General features: G+C 46.3%; 1 protein-coding gene across 1 annotated transcript in view; it reads left to right on the top strand.

Moving 5' to 3' along the window:
* The first annotated feature begins 14,501 nt into the window (after positions 1-14,501).
* Positions 14,502-20,485, top strand: part of SYT17 (synaptotagmin 17) — a 53,092-nt gene continuing 47,108 nt past the window's right edge. Inside the window, exon 1 of the mRNA XM_063143472.1 lies at positions 14,502-14,928. Within this exon, the coding sequence (XP_062999542.1) occupies positions 14,502-14,928 (427 nt within the window). The remainder of the gene's footprint in view (positions 14,929-20,485) is intronic.

Genomic DNA, 20,485 nt, shown 5'->3' with positions numbered 1-20,485 from the left:
CTCTGAGTCGTTGGCATTCTCTCTGATAAAGTCCTGGGAAGATTTCCCCTTGACTCCTGGAGAGTCTTGGAGGATCACCTCTGCTTCCTGCCTTGGCTGGTACATTTCTAGAAAAAGATGGAAATCGCTGCATTATTGCCTCCTGGGTGATAGCACTAGGAGCCCTCTGTTTGGAAACATCTTTAGTTTGATGGGAATTTCTCCCAAGCCAGCGTACGTAGGGGTGGAGACATAAAAGTAAAGTTGCATTAAAGCAGGGTTGCTCTGAAACCCGCCCACCCACCTCCAAACCCTTTCTTTTTCTTTCTAAAACATTGTTTACGTTTCTGTAGCCTTGGTACAAACGCATGGTGCGGCAGGAGGATTTTGGGATCTAGGCCATGACCCCTTGACAGGCAAGGGACAATCTGTGGGTAACAAGGAGGCTTTAGAAATCTTCAAGTTCATCCCCACGTGCCTTTTGAAAGATGGAGAGTTTAAAAAGGAAATGCAGCTTTTTGAGGGTGGCAGGCTGTTGCTTTCTGAGTCAAATAGTCAGTTGTGCGTGATCTGTTTTATTTTCAGATTTGGTGCTCTCAGCTGATGACACATCAGGGCGATGGATTTAAATGGTTGATACACCCAGGCCCCGGTGTTTCTTGGAGCGCTGAACCCAAGGAGGAAATGAAAGGGGAGCATGGTAGAGATCAGTGGCAGACTTATGCAGGATATGTCCCAAGGATGTGCTGGTGCCAGCTATGACTGTTCCATGTGGCATGTTGCTCACATAAATACAGTCATGGGGAGAATTTCCATGATTTCAAAAGAACTGCAGGACACGGAATAATGGGCTCAAGTTACAGGAAGCTAGATTCCAGCTGGACATCAGGAAAAACCTCCTGACTGTTAGAGCAGTGCGACAATGGAACCAATGATCTAGGGAGGTGGTGGGCTCTCTCACACTAGAGGCCTTCAAGAGGCAGCTGGCCAAGCATCTGTCAGGGATGCTTTAGGGTGGATGCCTGCATTGAGCAGGGGGTTGGATTCGGCGGCCTTAGAGGCCCCTTCCAACTCTACTATTATGATTCTGACTCATTCCCATGAAACGAGCTCCATCAGTTCTCTGTTAATAACCAAGCGGACATTTTCTGAAGCGTGTGTTTTGTTTTTTAAAATGGGGTACATTAAGCTCTAATATGAGGGCCCGATGGAAGAGCTCCTTGCTTTGTCAGAAACAGTCCTTGTGTGAGATTGCAAACCAAGAGGCCTTATGGCCTCTTTTGACACTTTCAGTTCTCATTCGGCAGGCTACCTTTCTTGTTTACATGTGATGACTTATTTTTGTATGCTTTGTATTCAGTATTTGATAATAATGATGATGATGATAATAATAATGATAATAATAATAATTGGTGATGATGATGATGATATGTTTAGAGGTGTGTCCAGGTATTGCATGAACTTTTAACATTCGTTAGTCACATGGGCAGGAGAGTCAGTTGTCTTCCGAAATGAAACTGCTCCTGTAGAAAAGATGAGAAAGGGTTGGAAGAAATAATAGAAGTAGTGAGAAAAGCGTCCAGGGTAAAGGATCACACAGGTTGGAAGAGGGTCTGAGGAGGGTTTTTTTTTTTTGCAAGGAGGGGGCATTTCTGGGAGTCAGATTAAATGCAAAAGTAGCTGTCCTCCTGTTTCCTCAAGCCCACATCTGTCCCAGCCACGTCGAACGGTTTTCTTAAGGGCTGCTTCTGTCCCTCTGAACCTGCCCTTAGCTTCAGATCCTTAGGAGAGCCAGTGCGGTGTAAGGTTTAGAGTGTCAAGCAAGGACTGCAAAGATCCAAGTTCAAATCCTCACTCAGCAGGGAAGCTCACTGGATGATCTTGGGCCACTCGTGATCTCTTGGCATATAACCTACCTCACAGGGTTGTTGTGAGGATAAACGGGGGAAAAGGGGCATCCATGTACACCGCCTTGAGCTCATTGAAGGATAGTCCAGATATAAACGTAAGCCTTCTCTCTGACCCGTCATTAGTAAAGATGTAATCAGCAGGAACTGGAGACAAGGCCCTTGTGGTGGTGGTTCCACAGCCCTGTGGAAGGTCTGACAAGTTCTCCCCTTCCTGTTTTTGGACACGTGATGAAACCTTTGCTGTTATTGTTACATAGGGTGACCATATCGAAATGAGGACAGGGCTCCTGTATTTTTAACAGTTGTACTGAAAGGGGAATTTCAACAGGTGCCATTTGTATGCATGCAACACCTGGTGAAATTCCCTCTCCATCACAACAGTTAATGCTTTTTAAAAAAATGACTCGGGGGAATACATATCTGGGATGCAACATATAAAATTCCCTCTTCATCGCAACAGTTAAAGCTGCAGGAGCCCTGCCCTCTTGACCAAATATAAAAAAGAGCAGGGCTCCTGCAGCTTTAACTGTTGTGATGGAGAGGGAATTTCACTGGGTGCTGCATGCATACAAATGACACCTGCTGAAATCCCCTTTTCTATATAACTGTTAAAGACACAGGAGTCATGTCCTCCTTTCCATATGTTCACCCTATTATTGTTATTACTTTTATTATTCCAGAAGGCATTTTATAATTGATTTCTGCTGTTTTTAATGTGGGGTAGGGCTGATTTAATATTGCTGAGCTTTAAACTGATTTTTTTAAAAAAAGTATGTTTGTAATGTTATTTAATTTTTCCTTGCGCCATTTTGAAAATGTGGGGATCTTTTTCTCTTTCGGTGGTTTGAGGGCTGTAACCCAGATTTAAGACATTTCTAATGAAAAATGCTCTGCTAAGATGGGTTGGTTTCAATTACAAACCCCTCCACCCGCATAGAAAACAGCAGGAGCCATTGACTTCCATGCGACAAAGAAAAAGGGCTTCTGTTGGGGAGATGTTTGAGGTGAGGTCCAGACCTGTCCTCAAACTGATGAGCTTGCTAAGATAGGGGTGGGTGGGTCACATTTTATTCCCCCCCATCTCAATTGTTTTCCTGCTCACAGTTTCTTTGCTTATTCCCTTGTAAGCTAATGGTTCTCATTCACTTCTATGGACAAAGTAAATGGGGCTACAATTAGGGATAGAGGCCCCTTGCATGTTTAGGCAGAGCCTGCCCCAAACACTGGAGTCATGGGTGGAGATGTATCCACATCAGCACTCATTACCTGCACCTACTAAACCCTCTGCCCCCCATAGAACTTAATGGCTCCCATTTATTTTAGTGGAGGGAAAGTAAAGTGATCGCACTACCGTCTAGAGGACAAAATGATGCATCTCACTGGAAGTGCAGTGTGACTAAACCAGGCAGCTGGAGAATAGGTTTTATGATCTCTAGGAAATCACCAGATTCACCACTGCCTTTCAGAATTCGGTCTCAAGGTACAGGGGAATTGGATGGAGATCCTTAATGACTGAGTCATCCGGAGAGATGCTTCTTGTGTTGCACCAGAGCGATGATTTATTTAAAAGCTGGGTTTATAGATGTGTTTGGCTACATATCCAAACATTTTTGGTGGACCATGGATGGATGGATTAGTTTTCTTGCTGCTGTGTTGTTGTTTTGTTTTTAACGTGCCTTATTCTCTTCCAATCTTTCAGATTTAACTTGGCCATTGTGACTCATCCCTCAGTTTCTGCAGACATTAATCATTAGGAGCTCTTATGGGTAGGCTTAGAAAACCTGCAGGTTGTAGGGCTTGTTTGTTCAACAATATTATAGTTTAATGAGTGAATCTCCATTTAAATTAAAGAGCCATGCAAAGAAGCACATCGCTTTAGACTGCTGTTCAGCGTTTTCTTTTTAAAAAAACTTCCCACAAAGCGTATTTTGAAACCACTAAAATCTAAGTGCACCTTTTTATTTCTTAGCCACCGAGAGATCCAAAGCGTATTTCACTCTGCATACTTACCTGGGAGCAGACCCCGTTGAACCACAATAGCACTTCAGAGAAAACAAGCATAAAATTGCACTGTAAGATAGGCTTGCGATTTCCTGATCACCTATGGTGAGCGAAGATTGCCTCTGGGCGAGCAGGCACAATTTGTTTTACAAAAATTGGTTTCCCCCTCTGCCCTGCTCTTGTAAGATGACACTTGTAAGTTTTGCAGATTTTTCAGTATGATAACTACACCTGCAATTATGGGTACTCTCCCTGATGTTAGTTACGATTTCCTCATTCATAGAGTTCGGCCTTGACCTAGAGGAAGTTCATGTATGTTTAAGAGTTGTGTTAGAAGCAAGAATCTGGCCAGATGTGGCTGCACTATAATAGGACCAAGCAACATCTCCCAAAACCGTTTCCTTTCTGTCCAGTTCTTAAAAGTTGAACCTAATACCCTTCGCTCATCCACATAGCAAAGTTTTTGAAATGAGAACTTGCATTCATGCTTTTTTAAAAACAAGAACACATTCCTCTTTCAGGGTTTGAGTCTCGTTGCAAATTAACGTGAACCAAAAAGACGTAACCTTTGTAATGGACAATCGTGGTACGATGATTGCTTCTGCGTATTGATCAGACCAAATGCATTGGAAAGAACCCTTCTGCACACTTAGAAATGGGAAACGTGAGTCAGTTGGGTTCCTGTATATGCACTTTCCCAGGAATGCTCAAAACAGCTTGCTTTTCAAACATTACAGAGATGTGAAAACAGGAAGAGTGACTTGTGCTTCCTGTTTCAGTGTTTATTAGAAGATGCAAAAGCCCTTCGGATGTTGTTTCGTTCAGCCTTGTATTTAAGCACTAGCCTGTTTGCCACAAGTGACCAGGAATTTTTTTGCAGATGCGTAGGCTGGCCCAGGAGGGATGAAGTGAACCGCCCAGAGAGCTTTGTGAACCGCCCAGAGAGCTTCGGCTATTGGGCGGTATAAAAATGTAATAAATAAATAAAATAAATAAATAAATAATAAGTGCTTCATCCCTCCTTTGCACCTGGTATAGAAATGCAGCAGACTGGGACACAGCTCTCTCACCCTCCTCTGCCAGCCACCTTTTTCTTTTTCTTTTTTTGCAGGCTAGTAGCTTTTGTGAGCTTATTTACAAGGGTGGTTTAGGGACGTGATCCTATGCATGTTTAGACAGAAAAAAAGTCCTACAACTCCCAGCATGCCTCAGCCAACATGACTGTCAAGAGCATGCTGAGTCTTATAGGGCTTTCCCCCCTGTCTAAACATGCACCCAAAATTAACAAAATAAATGCCAGCCCTTAATTGTTCTTACAACTTGGGAGGAGGGGAAGTTGTGTTAAAGATGTTAACAACATTTTTTAACATCACGATTTTTATTGTTGATAAACGTGTTTTTAAAGTTTGCACTTTTGCTTCCATCAAAAGCTGATCGGATTTGAAACTTGCCCCTAATAATAAACAGCTGTTTCCAGTCTCCCATGGCTGCTTGTTTGTGTGCCAAGAGAATGTTGCTTAAGAGCATACTCGAAGGCATTGAAATGAAGAGGAGCTGCACAAAAGCCTATTCATCTCAGGCTATGGTTATGCAAAAGACGTTCCCGGTGGATTATACCTCTCTGCTCCTTCCAACCCTCTCATCAAACCCAATTTCTGTTGCGGATTGCTTTTATCATTGACGGGCGTTGGCAGACCATTTTTAGGCCATCTGAGCTCTTAACGTTGCTTAACGCTTAGCACCGACTTTGGAGATGGCTGAATGTGCAGGATGTTCCTAACCCAGGTGTAAATGTTTGTGTGTACAGATGACGTTGGACTGCAACTCCTCTGAACACGCAGACAAGCTGGAGTGTGTTCAGAGGAGGGCAACCAGGATGATCAGGGGGCTGGAAACAAAGCCCTATGAAGAGAGACTGAAAGAACTGGGCATGTTTAGCCTGGAGAAGAGAAGATTGAGGGGAGACATGATAGCACTCTTCAAATATTTAAAAGGTTGTCACACAGAGGAGGGCCAGGATCTCTTCTCGATCCTCCCAGTGCAGGACACGGAATAACAGGCTCAAGTTAAAGGAAGCCAGATTCCAGCTGGACATCAGGAAAAACTTCCTGACTGTTAGAGCAGTACAACAATGGAATCAGTTACCTAGGGAGGTCGTGGGCTGTCCCACACTAGAGGCATTCAGGAGGCAGCTGGACAACCATCTGTCAGGGATGCTTTAGGGTGGATTCCTGCATTGAGCAGGGGGTTGGACTCGATGGCCTTGTAGGCCCCTTCCAACTCTGCTATTCTATGATTCATACCTCACCATTGTCTATGTTGGCTAGGGCTGCAATCCGACAGCATCTGGAGGGACACATGCTTCCCACCACTGGTCTACAACAGTTTGCATTTGTGTAGGATTGCTGTTCACACAATTCAGTGGTTGAGTGTGGGTTGTTGTTGAGCCATGGATTGTTCGTTGGCTTTGCGTGTCGTCTGAACCCAGGACATTTTCCGCAGGGTGGCTTGTTAATCCTTCATTGTGGCTTGTTGACCACTTTGAATGACCCACCAAGAAAGCATAGATTCTCAAGGTGTCTTGTTCAAGAAAAATCAGCTGCACTGCATGTTTAACAAGCCAACTTGTGGAAAATGTCCTGGGTTCAAACAACACACTAACCCACAGTTCACCAACAACTTGCATTCAACCACTGGGTGTGGGCTGGCATCTTTCGCGAACCCAGTGGTGCTCAGTCAGGGTTTTCTTTCCATCCCTACTTAAGAGATTGAAACTGGGATGTTCTGCTTGCAAAAGCTGCTCTACCACTTTGCTCCAGCCCTTCTTCTGTTGAACAGCGGCTCTTGGGAAAGGATAGAGCAGTAGAGCATGTGCTTAGCATGCCAAAGGTCACAGGTTCTGTCCCTGACATCTCTCGGTCGGGAAAGACCCCTTTCTGAAACTGGAGAATTGTCACCAGGCATTGTAGACTAAGCTTGATGAATGGTTGGAGGCCTGTGGCTCTGATTTCAGTGTGTCTGTGAATCCAGTCATGAGTTTCATTCAAAGCCAGCCAGAACTCTAAAGGAGATATCCTAGGTATTGAGCTCATTTGGGGTGGGGTGGGGTCAGCACCTTGGAGAGCTCCTTTTGAGTTCTGACCAAAACCCAGAACAGATTCACAGCCCTGCCAAAATCAGAGCCACCAGCTTACGCTATCTGGCTCGGCAGAAAGCCGCTTCTCGCGTCTCCAGCAGCTGATATGAAAAAGCGTTTCTGAGATGAAGCCCTGCCGTTCCTTTTGTGTCGAAAATAGAACATACTTGACCTTTACCGTCTTTTGAAAAGAAAAGAAAAGCCCCCCCCCCCCTTTCCGAGCCGAAAGCCTTCCCAAAGTACAGTGGACGGGTCAAGAGGGTGAAAACGCATGCTGGATTCGGTGTGAGAGCGGTGTGCTAATTGAGGAGGGACAAAGGGAAAACGCACAATTGCTCCTGGAAAGGAGGTACATCTGAACGCACTCTTTAGCGGCCTCCACAGCCAAAGGTAAACCGCCCCTGGTTCAGTTACCTGGTTCATCAAGATGACCGGTCTGACAGATTTGGCAGGAGATCCATGATGGGAAAGGGGGAATAGCTCCGTGGAGGGAATTCTGAGGGGTATGTGGCAGATCACAGCATCCTTGCGAATCAAAAAGTGGCAGGGCTGTGCCCCTGGAAGTCCTAACTCCACTAAACCACCGTATATGCCCCACTCAACAGGAAACAAGCCGCTCACTGGAGCACGGACAGAACTAGTTGCCCTCTATTTGGTGCTGGTTAGGCCTTCATCTTGAGTATTGTGTTCAGTTCTGGAAGCAAAGCCCTCTGGGGAGAGACTGGAAAAACAGCATATTTAGCCTGGAGAAGAGAAGATTAAAGGGAGGCATGATAGCACTCTTCAAATACACAGAGGAGGGCCAGGATGTCTTCTTGATCCTCCCACAGTGCAGGACACAGAATCATGGGCTCAAGTTACAGGAAGCCAGATTCCGGCTGGACATCAGGAAAAACTTCCTGACTGTTAGAGCAGGGGGTTGCATCTGTCAGGGATGCTTTAAGGTGGATTCCTGCATTGAGCAGAGGGTTGAACTCGATGACCTTATAGGCCCCTTCCAACTCTATTATTTTATGACTCTATGGGGCGCTTCTGGTCTGCCCATTCAAGATGGTTACCATTTCCCCAGCCTTTGCCTTCGGTTGTATCTTTATAACAAGACTGGAGCAATCCGTAAATACAACGGCGCCAGCTCAGGATCAAATGATATTCACTGTGACTTCTCCATTCCAAAGGATGAGGAAGTGATAAGCAATATTGAGATGAGGCCGTCCAAAGGACCTGTGAATCACCGAATTCCATTCCAAGCTCGTCCCAACTCATAACAGATTATGACTGTGTGGTGTGTGTTTTTTTCTTATTGCATGAAATTCAGGGATATTTTCATGCACGTTTCCCCAAATGTAGGCATCAGCTGTGCACATTTTTTAAATGTGTGCATTTTTCTCCCACTGATTAAAGCCTGTCTGTGCATATATATTTTTGAAGTGAGCATTTTTCATATGCATTTTTTTCGAATGCATGCGTTTTGAAGCACAATCCCTTTGTTCCACAAATTGCATTGCTAGCTTAACAATGCATGGACTTTGACTGCGGATTGCATTCGAATCCACAAACTGTTTTGCTTTCAAGCTAAATTTGTCCCTTCTAACACTCTGTAGCAATTTATTGCCAAAATTCTGTGGCATATGTGTGTGTGTGTGTGTGTGTGTGTCTGTCGCTGCTGTGCCACCAAATATTGGCAACGCTGCAGAAGCAGGAGTGTGGCTTGCAGTGTGTGTGTGTGAATGGCACTGGACCCTCCAAGGTTGCCCATCTATGCTATAATAGAATCATAGAATCCTAGAATAGCAGAGTTGGAAGGGGCCTACAAGGCCATCGAGTCCAACCCCCTGCTCAATGCAGGAATCCACCCGAGCATCCCTGACAGATGGTTGTCCAGCTGCCTCTTGAAGGCCTCTAGTGTGGGAGAGCCCACAACCTCCCTAGGTAACCGATTCCATTGTCGTACCGCTCTAACAGTCAGGAAGTTTTTCCTGATGTCCAGCTGGAATCTGGCTTCCTTTAACTTCAGCCCATTATTCCGTGTCCTGCACTCTGGGAGGATCGAGAAGAGATCCTGGCCCTCCTCTGTATGACAACCTTTCAAGTATTTGAAGAGTGCTCTCATGTCTCCTCTCAATCTTCTCTTCTCCAGGCTAAACATGCCCAGTTCTTTCAGTCTCTCTTCATAGGGCTTTGTTTCCAGACCCCTGATCATCCTGGTTGCCCTCCTCTGAACACGCTCCAGCTCGTCTGCGTCCTTCTTGAATTGTGGAGCCCAGAACTGGACGCAATACTCTAGATGAGGCCTAACCAGGGCCGAACTTACCTGGGTTCAACTGCCACTGAACTGAATGGGATTTCTTTTGGCTAGACATGTGCAGGGCTGCCCTGTTTACTGCTAAAAGACAAAAGACAACAGGAAAGCCTTGCAACTTAAAAGGGAGCAGAAAGAATAAATATGTATTTCACTGGGAAATAAATAAGTGAAGTGTTAAATGGGCCCCTGCCTTTTCATACTGATTTTTCCAAATATTAAAGGGGTGGGAGAGAACAGAAATACCCCCCTTCCTTGTCAGCAACATGGGTAAGCAATATGCCTTCATCTCGTTTTGTTGTATTTGTGAAATGTTGTTCTTTTCTATTTTATTGAATGAACAGCCTGACTGACATATTATTTGTTTTGACTGACAGCCTTGACTGTTCGAACAAATTGGATTGGTTTGGATTATTTGTTCGAGCCAAAGATCTTCCTTTAATGGTTACCAGATGGTACCAAAAGTACTAAACAATACAGACACGGGGCCCAAGATCTGCACGAGAAGAGGAGATCGCCAAATGCAAACGACACTTTTCACAAAACAAAGCCTGCCAAGTTTGGATCAGCTATGATGGCTGAAAAGAGCAACTCCAGGGTGTCATAAAATGCATTGCTCTCATTCAGAAGAAGAGCAGTTTGCTGGGTGGGGATGGGATGAATATATATAGAACTAAGCAAGTGGCGATAAATAGGACTAAGCAAGTGGGCCCTTCTGGAACAAGCTGATGCCATGTGCAGTCTTCTTGTTCAAAATGCTGGCCATGTCCCTTCCAGGAGACTCCATTCCATTTCTCCTCAATTCTAGCCCCTGCTCACAGATCAATCAGCATTCCATGTTGACTGAGCATGCTCTCTTCTTCTTCTTCTTCTTCTTCTTCTTCTTCTTCTTCTTCTTCTTCTTCTTCTTCTTCTTCTTCTTCTTCTTCTCCTCCTCCTCCTCCTCCTCCTCCTCCTCCTCCTCCTCCTCCTCCTCCTCCTCCTCCTCCTCCTCCTTCTGTGGGCTCTCCCACACTTGAGGCCTTCAAGAGGCAGCTGGACAACCATCTGTCAGGGATGCTTTAGGGTGGATTCCTGCATTGAGCAGGGGGTTGGACTCGATGGCCTTTTAGGCCCCTTCCAACTCTGCTGTTCTATGGATTCCTCTTGTTTGTAGGTGATCTTGTTCTGGCTTACTGTTCTCTTCTGGCTACTGTCCTGTTCTCTTCTGGGACGACAGCTGCCCTGAAAGGCAGCCAAGAAATATTTTCAGTAAAAATCAATACGCAAAATACATAGAATCATAGAATAGTAGGCCATTGAGTCCCAACCATTTGGAGAATGAATTTACTATTAGTGTAAAAAATTACACATGCTCCGAATAGGCTATATTTCCTGCTCGCAAAATGCCCGTTGTTGACATGGCAGTGGTGGTTTTACAGGGTGTGTGTGTGTGCTTAAGCAGAGAAGGGTCCAACTTTTTTCGTGTCTAAACTGCATAGCATTGCACCGTATTTTCTTTGGTTTAAGGCAAGGATAGGGAACAGCAGACTTGGGGGTCAAATCCGACCCAGCCCTCCAGGGGTTCCCAAACACCCCCCTTCTTTTGACCCTCTGACTTGTAGCCTTCGGTGGTCAAAAAAGTCCCCCAGCACTGGCATATAATAATAACTACTGGCACATTGCCGTGATAAGATTCCGTTTGGACTGGTATTTTATCAGATCTCTCTCTCTCTCTTTTCTGCCCATCTTCTTTTCTACGTTTTGGATGCCGCCATCTTTCCACGTGGCCTCCTGTGCCTTCACTGGCCTCTTCATCTTCAGCTGCTTGGGTCTTGCTGGCGTGGCGTGGGACCGAGCTATTCCTCTTCCTGAATAAACTAAGCATGAGATCAGCTGTTGGAAAGGAAATGAATCATTCTTCTTCCTCCTCCTTCCCCCCCCACCCTTGTGAGAGCTAACCATCTTGTTAGCTTTTTTTGTGGAGTGGGTGGGTGGCAGGCTGCGGAAAGAGGATTCCTTTGCAATTCTGGAAATTGATTATTTATTTATTTATTTTTAAAAAACCCAACAACTGCAAGCTTGCTGCGCCCGCTAATAGAGTTAACGGGATTAATACGATGCAGGCGTGTGTGTTTTTTGCCAGCTTGGCGCCTAATGGCTTGGACGTCCCGGGGCGTTCCTTGGAGACGACACGGGCTGCCTGACAGATGGTCTTGTAATTCATGGCACTGTCAGGGAGCCAATCTCGCATATTAATCACTCAAAGCCACTCTTACATGTATGAACATGTGGGAGGCATCCTCCATCTGCAAGGAGTAATGGAGAAAGCAACAGCCAATCTGCAGTTTGGCAGCGGGGGGAGCGGAGTGTTTCAAATGCCATCAATATATTTATTTGAATTTGTAGCACAGAGTCCGGGGGGGGGGGGAGTAGCCCAGCATTCCTCAACTTGCCCCCCCCCCCAGATGAGCCACCTTTTATTTTATTAATTTAGAGTGCAATCCTATGCATGAAACCTGCTGGGTTTTTTTTTTCTGTGCATAGGATTGCACCCTTTGTAATTTGTAAACATTTTATGCTGTCGCTTATGCTTTTAATTTTTCTGAAACCCCCCCGAGCACTTCATTTATTGGGCGGTATACAAGTGAAATGAAATAAATAAATAAATAAGGTGCAGTCCTATGGTTCCTGAACAGGAGTAATTCTATCATGTGCTAACCCCTTCTAGGTTTCTCTTTCCCCTCTGAGCTTAGCTTCAATCCTATTATTATTATTATTATTATTATTATTATTATTATTATTATTATTTATTTATATAGCACCATCAATGTACATGGTGCTGTACAGAGTAAAACAGTAAATAGCGAGACCCTGCCACATAGGCTTACATTCTAATAAAACCATGATAAAACAATAAGGAGGGGAAGAGAAAGCAAACAGGCACAGGGTAGCAGGCACTGGGTAGGGTAAAACTAACAGTATAAAGTCAGAACAAAATCAAGTTTTAAAAGCTTTAGGAAAAAGAAAAGTTTTTAGCTGAGCTTTAAAAGCTGCGGTTGAAATTGTAGTTCTCAATGTTCTGGAAGAGCGTTCCAGGCATAAGGGGCAGCAGAAGAAAATGGACAAAGCCAAGCAAGGGAAGTGGAGACCCTTGGGCAGGCGAGAAACATGGCATCAGAGGAGCGAAGAGCACGAGCGCGGCAATAGTGTGAGATGAGAGAGGAGAGATAGGAAGGAGCTAGACGTACTAGTAGCTATGGATGGGTGGTGAGGGTGGAATAGATTTTCCCAGCAACAATATATGCCTGGTGGGGACGTGGGAGAAGGCCTTCTTGGTGGCTGCTCCAAGGCTCTGGGACTCCCTTCCCCGGGAGGCTAGGCTGGTTCCCTCCTTGCTATGTTTCCAGAGGCAGGGAAATTTTTTTTTGTTCTGGCAGGACTTTGAGGAATAGACTGGACCTCTGTTTATGTGTTAGGTGATTTATTTATTTATTTATTTATTGCATTTATATCCCACCCTTTTTCCTCCAAGGAACCCAAGGCGGTGTACATAATCCTCCTCCTCTCCAATTTTATCTTCATAACAACAACCCTGTGAGGTAGGCTGGGCTGAGAGTCTGTGACTGGCCCAAAGTCACCCAGTGGGATTCCATGGCCGAGTGGGGACTAGAACCCGGATCTCCCGATTCCCAGTCCAACACTTTAGCCACTACACCACACTGATTAGTAGTAGTATCCTGCCTTTTCGCCGCCTTTTGAGGTGGCTTTACAAAATTAAAATATATACGATTGAAACACATAAATAGAAATATATGGAAGTTAAAAATATAATTAAAACCTATGTAATATTAAAACATTTATAACAACAACAACAACATTTTAAATGTTTTAATATTACATAGGTTTTAATTATATTTTTAACTTCTGTATATTTCTATTTATGTATTTCAATTGTATATATTTAAATTTTGTAAAGCTGCCTTGAGAAAATTAGTAGAAAGGCAAGATACTACTACTACTACTATGTTTCCCTGTTGAGAAGCAAAGTATTTGAGGTTGGAGTGATGGCTTGGACTTAAATGGGCAGTTAAGACCCATCAGCTTTCCAAAAGACTTGCTGCTGGTGGAGGTGATAACATTATTACAGCACTCCCTCCTGCTGGGTTGGAGTCCAGCTCCCATCATTTCATTTCCATGTGTTGCTTCTATGGTGTGACACCTTGCAGGTCATCTGATGCTGGGTCTTTGTACCACTAGGCCCCATTTTACTTCATTTAGAACCATCCTGCCTCTCTGTCGTCCCTCTTGCTGGTTAAGCTTTTGCCTGCTCAGTGGGACACGGAACCCAGATTGACATAGGCGGTGACCACAAGGAGAAAGGAGCAGCCACGTTAGGAGCCTCTATGGGTTGGCAGTCGGGCCCCTACTGGCACGTGGACCTTGGCAAACACCCGATTATGCTACCCCCTCGTGCTGGCCTAGGCTTCGACAGGAGCCGCAAAAGTGTAAACGCATTCGGTGAAGTTCTCCAAACAGCCAGAGATTATTTCTTCGGTGGCCTCCTCTGGGTCAGACAGAAGCACCTCCTTGTCTGGTTTGAAGGAGCGCGGCCGCTTTCTCTCTTGAAAATCCAGCACTGTTCGCTTGAGAAGCAGTGAACGGCATGTTTGAGCGGCAGGTGAGCTGTTTTCTCTACCGCTTCTCATTACAAGTGGCCACATTTGCCTTCCAAGTGCTGCCGACTCGAGACTTTGACACCCCCCCATCGGTGAAGGATTCGGGGAAGAGGCCATCTGAGGGCAAGCCCATTTCATCGTAAATGGAGCTGCGTGGACTCAGCGTTCCAGAGCTGCTCCTGCTTTCCCTCCTCCGTCTCGGCCTCCCTGAAGTGAAAAAGGTAGTTATGGCTACAGCACATACTAGAGATGAAAGGACAGAGCCACCGCTTCTAGGACTCGAGTGGGGAGGAGCAGGGAGGCATGTGTTGGACGGCTATCCTGCAGATGAGGCTGCTCAGATCAAAGTCCTCGCCACGGCCTCCTGGTGCCGAGAGGTTCTTCATCAATTGGATGGTGTTCCGTTTTATGGAGCAGAGTGAACTTGATGCCTAAGACAAGTCTGTGAAGTGTGTGTGTGTGTCACAGGCATGCACAAGGGGTGTGCCGGGTGTTCCCAGGCACACCCTGATGTTGTCATGACCCAGGAGTCCAGTAGTGACATGGACTCTGATGCTGAGGATCCAGTGGCATCCACAGGGGAGACGCCAGGTCCAAGCACCACCGCAGAGCCTGCAGAGGTTCCAGAGCCTGAGCCTGCAGAGACTCCTGAGCCCAAGCTGGTAGAGATCACTGAGCCTGAGCCTGCAGAGACTCCTAAGCCAAAGCTGGTAGAGATCACTGAGCCTGAGCCTGCAGAGACTCCTGAGCCCAAGCTGGTAAAGATCACTGAGCCTGAGCCTGCAGAGACTCCTGAGCCCAAGCTAGTAGAGATCACTGAGCCTGAGCCTGCAGAGACTCCTGAGCCCAAGCTGGTAAAGATCACTGAGCCTGAGCCTGCAGAGACTCCTGAGCCCAAACCTGTAGAGGTCACTGAATCTACAGACTCCTCTGAGCCTAGCCCCAGTACTGGACCACCACCTTCAGCTACAAGGGTCCCACATTCCAGGGAGCTGTCACGTCAACAGCAACAACGTGCCAGGCATGAGCTCTTGAAGAGACGGAGGAATGCTAGGCTACAGGCCAGAGGTGTGTCCCTTTAAGACTTCCAGCCTGAAAGCAAGGGTGGAGTCGGGGACCGCAGCATAAAAGGCTTCAGTTTGACCTCAGCCTTTGTTGGAGCAACTTGTTATCTTGCTGCCTTGTTCCTTTGCTGCATCTCTGCTCTGTAGGCGTCTGCTTGCCAGGAACACGGCAGATGTCTCAAGCAATATGTGCCAAATTGAGGGGACCATTGACGAGGGATCCAGTGGGAACGGTCCTCTGCTGCCCTCCGACTGCTCCACTGCTGCCACCCCAACAGTGCGCCGTTAGGAGCAGGAGCAAAACGGAATTGCTCTGCCAGGGGTGACACTTCAAAGAGGCCAGGAGGAGGGGCTAATATCTCCTCATAAGCCCCTCCTCCAAACAGCATCACCATCTCCTCATCCTAACCCCACCCCCTGCAATGGCTCTCTCACAGTCAGGCAAGCTCAGTGCAGAGTAGGACATCTGCATATAATAATAATAATAATAATAATAATAATAATAATAATAATAATAATAATATATTTCTTACCTGCCTCTCCACTTGGATCGAGGCGGGGAACAACCGTGGATATAAAACGCATAAAAACTGATTAAAAACATAGCATACATGATTAAAACATCCTAAAAACATTCTAAAATTCCACTGGATAGGCCTGCCGGAAGAGATCAGTCTTTATTGCTTTTTGAAATGCTACAGGACTGTCAAGTTGAGGAATGTGTCAACAGTCTACAGTGTTCAATAAATAAATTAATAAAAACAATGTCTTCCAGGATTGGGTATTCAACAAATGTTCGCCTTTTAAAAAAACACACCTGGGTGCACACCGTAATGAAGTGGGCTGCACGCACCTCTGCGGTGTGAGAGAGTCTTGTTGGGTAGGCTATTGGACTTAAAATGCACAGCAAGGGGAGGAACAGAACAGCGGATTGCCTTTCCGCATGGTATTTTGGCTGCCTTCCCAACATGGCAACCTCCGGGGGGATTGGACAACACTCCACATTCCTGACCATGGGCCATACTGGTTGTGGCTGATGGAGATTGGAGTCTAAAACATCTGGAGGGTACCAGGTTGGGGAAGGCTGGGATTTGGGGCTCATTTAAAGAAGAAAATCGCAGGGGTGTGTGTGTGTGTGGGTGGGTGGCTGGGTGGGTGATCCTGTAATGACAACCCCTGGCTATATTTATATACCTACCCAACCAGAAATTTGGGACAAACGTTCTACAGTTTGAAAGCTCAGCCTACATTTAGCAATTAACGCTTTTGCCATTTTGGAATTGAGAATGAAACAGCCAGTATCATCCTGCCTTTATCCAAATCGATGGTGCGACCGCACTTAGAATACTGTGTACAGTTCTGGTCACCACACCTAGAAAAGGTTATCGTAGAGCTGGAAAAAGTGCAGAGAAGGGCAACTAAAATGATTAAGGGGGCTGGAGCATCTTCCCAATGAGGGAAGGTCACATCAACTGGGATTGTTTAGCTTGGAAAAAGGAGAGTAAGAGGAGACATGATAGAGGTGCACAAAATTTTGCATGGTGTGGAGAATGTGGATAGGGAGAGTTTTTCTCCCTCTCTCAAAATACTAGAACCCAAAGGGGTCATTCCATGAAGCTGATTGGTAGGAGATCCAGTACAAATAAAAGGAAGTACTTCTTCACACAGTGCATAGTTAAATTATGGAACTCACTACTACATGATGTAGTGAGGGCCACCAATTTCGATGGCTTCAAAAGGGGCTTGGATAAATTCCTGGAGGAGAAGGCTATCCATGGCTACTAGCCCTGATGGTTGTGTGCTATCTCCAGTATCCAAGGCAGTAAGCCTGGGTGCACCAGTTGCTGGGGGACATGGGTGGGAAGGTGCTGTTGCACCATGTCCTGATTGTCCATCCCTGGCTGATGGCTGGTTGGCCACTGTGTGAACAGAGTGTTGGACTAGATGGACCCTTGGTCTGATCCAGCATCATGGCTCTTCTTATGTTCTTATGTTCGTCTGCTGTCTGTGTGAATTGGACCCAAGCTGCCGTGGTGGTGTCGGTCTGTGCGTGGAAAGTGTGTGTGAGTCATCCTGTGACATGTTTTTCATTCTGCCTCAGGGAGAGAGACAGTGTCTTGCCCTGTGGCTTGAAAATTGCAGTTTAAGAACTAGTTAGAATATTGTGCCGCTTGCTACAGGGCACTGATGAATCACGGCAGATCATTGTCTTCTTTTGCCTTCCAACATGGTTTCCACATTCGGAAGTTTTGCCTGAGGCAGTGGGACTCCACCATCCGCCTGTGGGTTGCGCTAACAGCTCCTCACATTAAGATGATCAAGCAAATGCTGAATTTTACGGGTGAATAATGAAACGTTTGAACATGTCCCCAATGAAAAAGCCATTGTTAAAGGCCCAGTAAGTAGGAACGGAGTAAAAATAAGTAGACGAGTAATTGTGGCTTATAAAAGAAATGCCGGAAAATGGGCACCTGAGAGCTGTAGACCAAATTTAGGTACCTTTTACTGTCTCACTGAAAGAAAAGCGGGAAATGAGCTTTGGCCAACACTGCCAATTAGAGTGCCATGGGTGGTCTGATGAGAGAAATCCATCTTGGAATATGGGGTGGTTGCTGAGGCAGATGCTGAGGTAAAACTGAGCCATGGTTTAGAAGGCATCATAAAAGGACGGGAGCGCTGAAGAGCGTCAGAATGTGTCTCGTTAATGAATGGCTTCATCCGGTGCAAAATACAAGAGATGGAGTTCAGAGAAGGAAATTGGCCAGCTGGTGGCACAAAACTAGGAGGTGGTCATGGGTCCCGAGCCTGAGAGTCATTGACTGGCCCAAAATCACCCAGCGAGCTTCATGCCCAGATGGGGACTAGAACCCGGATCTCCCGAATCCCAGTCAAACACTCTTAACTACTACACCACCCTGGCTCTCAATGAACTTCAGACGTTGGGAAGAACCCATGGTTCTGATGCAGAGTGGGACCCGGAATAAAATGTGGCTGCACCAGCCAGCCGTGCCTTCTTTCTAGGGTGACCCTATGAAAAGGAGGACCGGGCTCCTGTATTTTTAACAGTTGTATTGAAAGGGGAATTTCAGCAGGTGTCGTTGTTATGTGTGCAGCACCTGGTGAAACTCCCTCTTCATCACAACAGTTAAAGCTTCAGAAGCTATACTAGAGTGACCAGCTACAAAAGAGGGCAGGGCTCCTGCAGCTTTCACTGTTGTGATGAAGAGGGGATTTCACCAGGTGCTGCATGCATGCCAATGACACCTGCTGAAATGCCCTTTTCTATGCAACTGTTAAAGATACAGGAGCCCTGGGCTCCTTTCCATAAAGCTGCTCCTGCAGCTTTAACTGTTGTGATGAAGAGGGGATTTCTCCAGGAGCGGTGTGCATAACAATGACACCTGCTGAAATTCCCCTTTTCAACACAGCTGTTAAAGATACAGGAGCCCCGTCCTCCTTTCTATATGGTCACCCTACTTCTTTCATAATACTCCATTCCATCCATTCCCCCTTCTTCCTGGTTTCCCACCTTGCCCCCAGCAGTCGGTATTCCATGGCCACCAAGCATACACAGTCCTTATTAGCTTGCTTTGGGGTCCTTAAAAACTTAAGCCTCAAAAGCTCAAAGTTTTTTTGTGGTTCTGCAAATGTTGGATTTCCTATTAGAGTCAAACCTCTTTCAGGTCAGTGGGCCACATTCCATTCTGGAGAAGCTCTCGGGGGCCACATTCCAGTGGTAGGGGGCGGGGTTAAAGTCAAGAGGGGGCGGGACCAGAAATACCAGCTTATTGTAGCTTGAAGCGCTTACTGCCTGGAGCTAGGCCATGGGAAAAGAAGTTGAACTTTTTAGAAGGATGGTGGTGTGATGTGTGGGATGGCACAAAAGATGAGAGACCACCAAATGGAGATCAAGGGAAAGGGGCGTGGCCTACTGGGGAATATGGGTAGGTCAAATTTGACCCAGGGGCCTGAGATTCTACAGCCCTGGTTTTGTGATTCCTCTGCTGGAGGAATTCTCTTCCTCCAAGGAGTTAGAGCTCCTAAGATAAATGACACCTGGGGGAGCCTGGGCTCTTAGAGGAGATGACTGCAAGTCCATCCCCACAGGAGGAGGGGATCTGTGCCTCTGAGGCAGAGTGGCCACCTAGCCCCCAAGAGCATTGTTGCTTCAAGAGGCAGACAAGCAGGGCTCCTTTGAAAAGAAGTGCTTGATTGCAAAGGAGGACTCCTCAAGAGGAAGGGATGCCTCAAGAGCAAGGTCTGTAATGAACTGCAGCTGAGTCCTGGGTAGGGCTCAGGAAGCTCAGGCTAGATAAGCCTGCTTGAAACAATGTCTTATTTTCAGCTCCAGTCACCTGTTCTTCTTACCTACACTCCATGCTATCGGTCCTAGGACTTCTGCCTGCCTGTGCTTTTGGATTGTGTTCTGATCTCCTGGATTTTGACCTTGGCTGCACCTCTGACCTCTCCTCTGGAAAACACTTGCTTGCCCGGTAAAACTGTGCTTGCTGAATGGCGTTCCCTCTGGTATTTGTCCCTGAGTTTGCCTAGCATAGAGCTGGACACAGTTAGAACAGGAGAAAATATACAGGACTGCTTTGCAGCAGTTGATGTCAATGGGGCAGCGACTCACCTCTGGGTTTCAGTCAGAACCCCAAAGGAACCATCCAAGCTGAGCACCATGCCAAAGAAACTTTGGGTGAACCCAATTTTTGTCCTGCAAACATCGAAGTAAAATTGGCATGGAATCCTGGCGCTGGGTGCTCCTGGGAACATTTTGTGTATATGTAATTTATTTGTTGCTAATTAGGGGAAACTAGCGAGTGGTGTTGCGTATAATCAGTGTGTGGCACTCTCACACACCTTCTCTGATATGTTTCTCGGACCGCTTCCTTTTTCCCTTCTTTATCCTGGGACTTGGTTTCGCTCATTAAGTCACCCCTTCCATGATTTCAGACGGCCCACCGCTGCTCTCCTTTCCACAGCTTAATTCCTTTCTCCCGCCCATCTCTTTAATCCCATTCATTTTGCGGAGATGATCACACAAGGCTGCTTTTCTTCGTGGGGGAATCGCGTGAAGATGAAATGAGTCGTGGCGGATTCCAGCCCTGCGTGCGCCTGCAGAGGCCTCGTTAGTTAACTGGATCAGCGTTACGTCACGTGACGTTTGAGTGGGCTGCAGGCGATGCTTCACCTAGGGAGGGGATCAGTGAGGTTTTGAACATCTCAGGGGTGGGGCAGTGGTTACTGAACTTCCTCATTCATATGTGTACACACGAAATAATATGTGTGCCTGACAAAGCTGGAAATGCAGGAGCCTTTTTCAAGCCATGGTATGTGCGTGGTAGGCCTTACGCCAGGGTACAGAACCTCATGAGTGGAGTGGAGGGGATCCAATCCTCTGGCGGTCTCAGCCTGGCCCTCTGGCTCCACCCACT

Source organism: Elgaria multicarinata, chromosome 17, assembly GCF_023053635.1.
Source record: "Elgaria multicarinata webbii isolate HBS135686 ecotype San Diego chromosome 17, rElgMul1.1.pri, whole genome shotgun sequence".
In the NCBI taxonomy this organism is placed as follows: Eukaryota; Metazoa; Chordata; class Lepidosauria; order Squamata; family Anguidae; genus Elgaria; species Elgaria multicarinata.
This window is presented reverse-complemented; position numbering and strand designations above follow the sequence as displayed.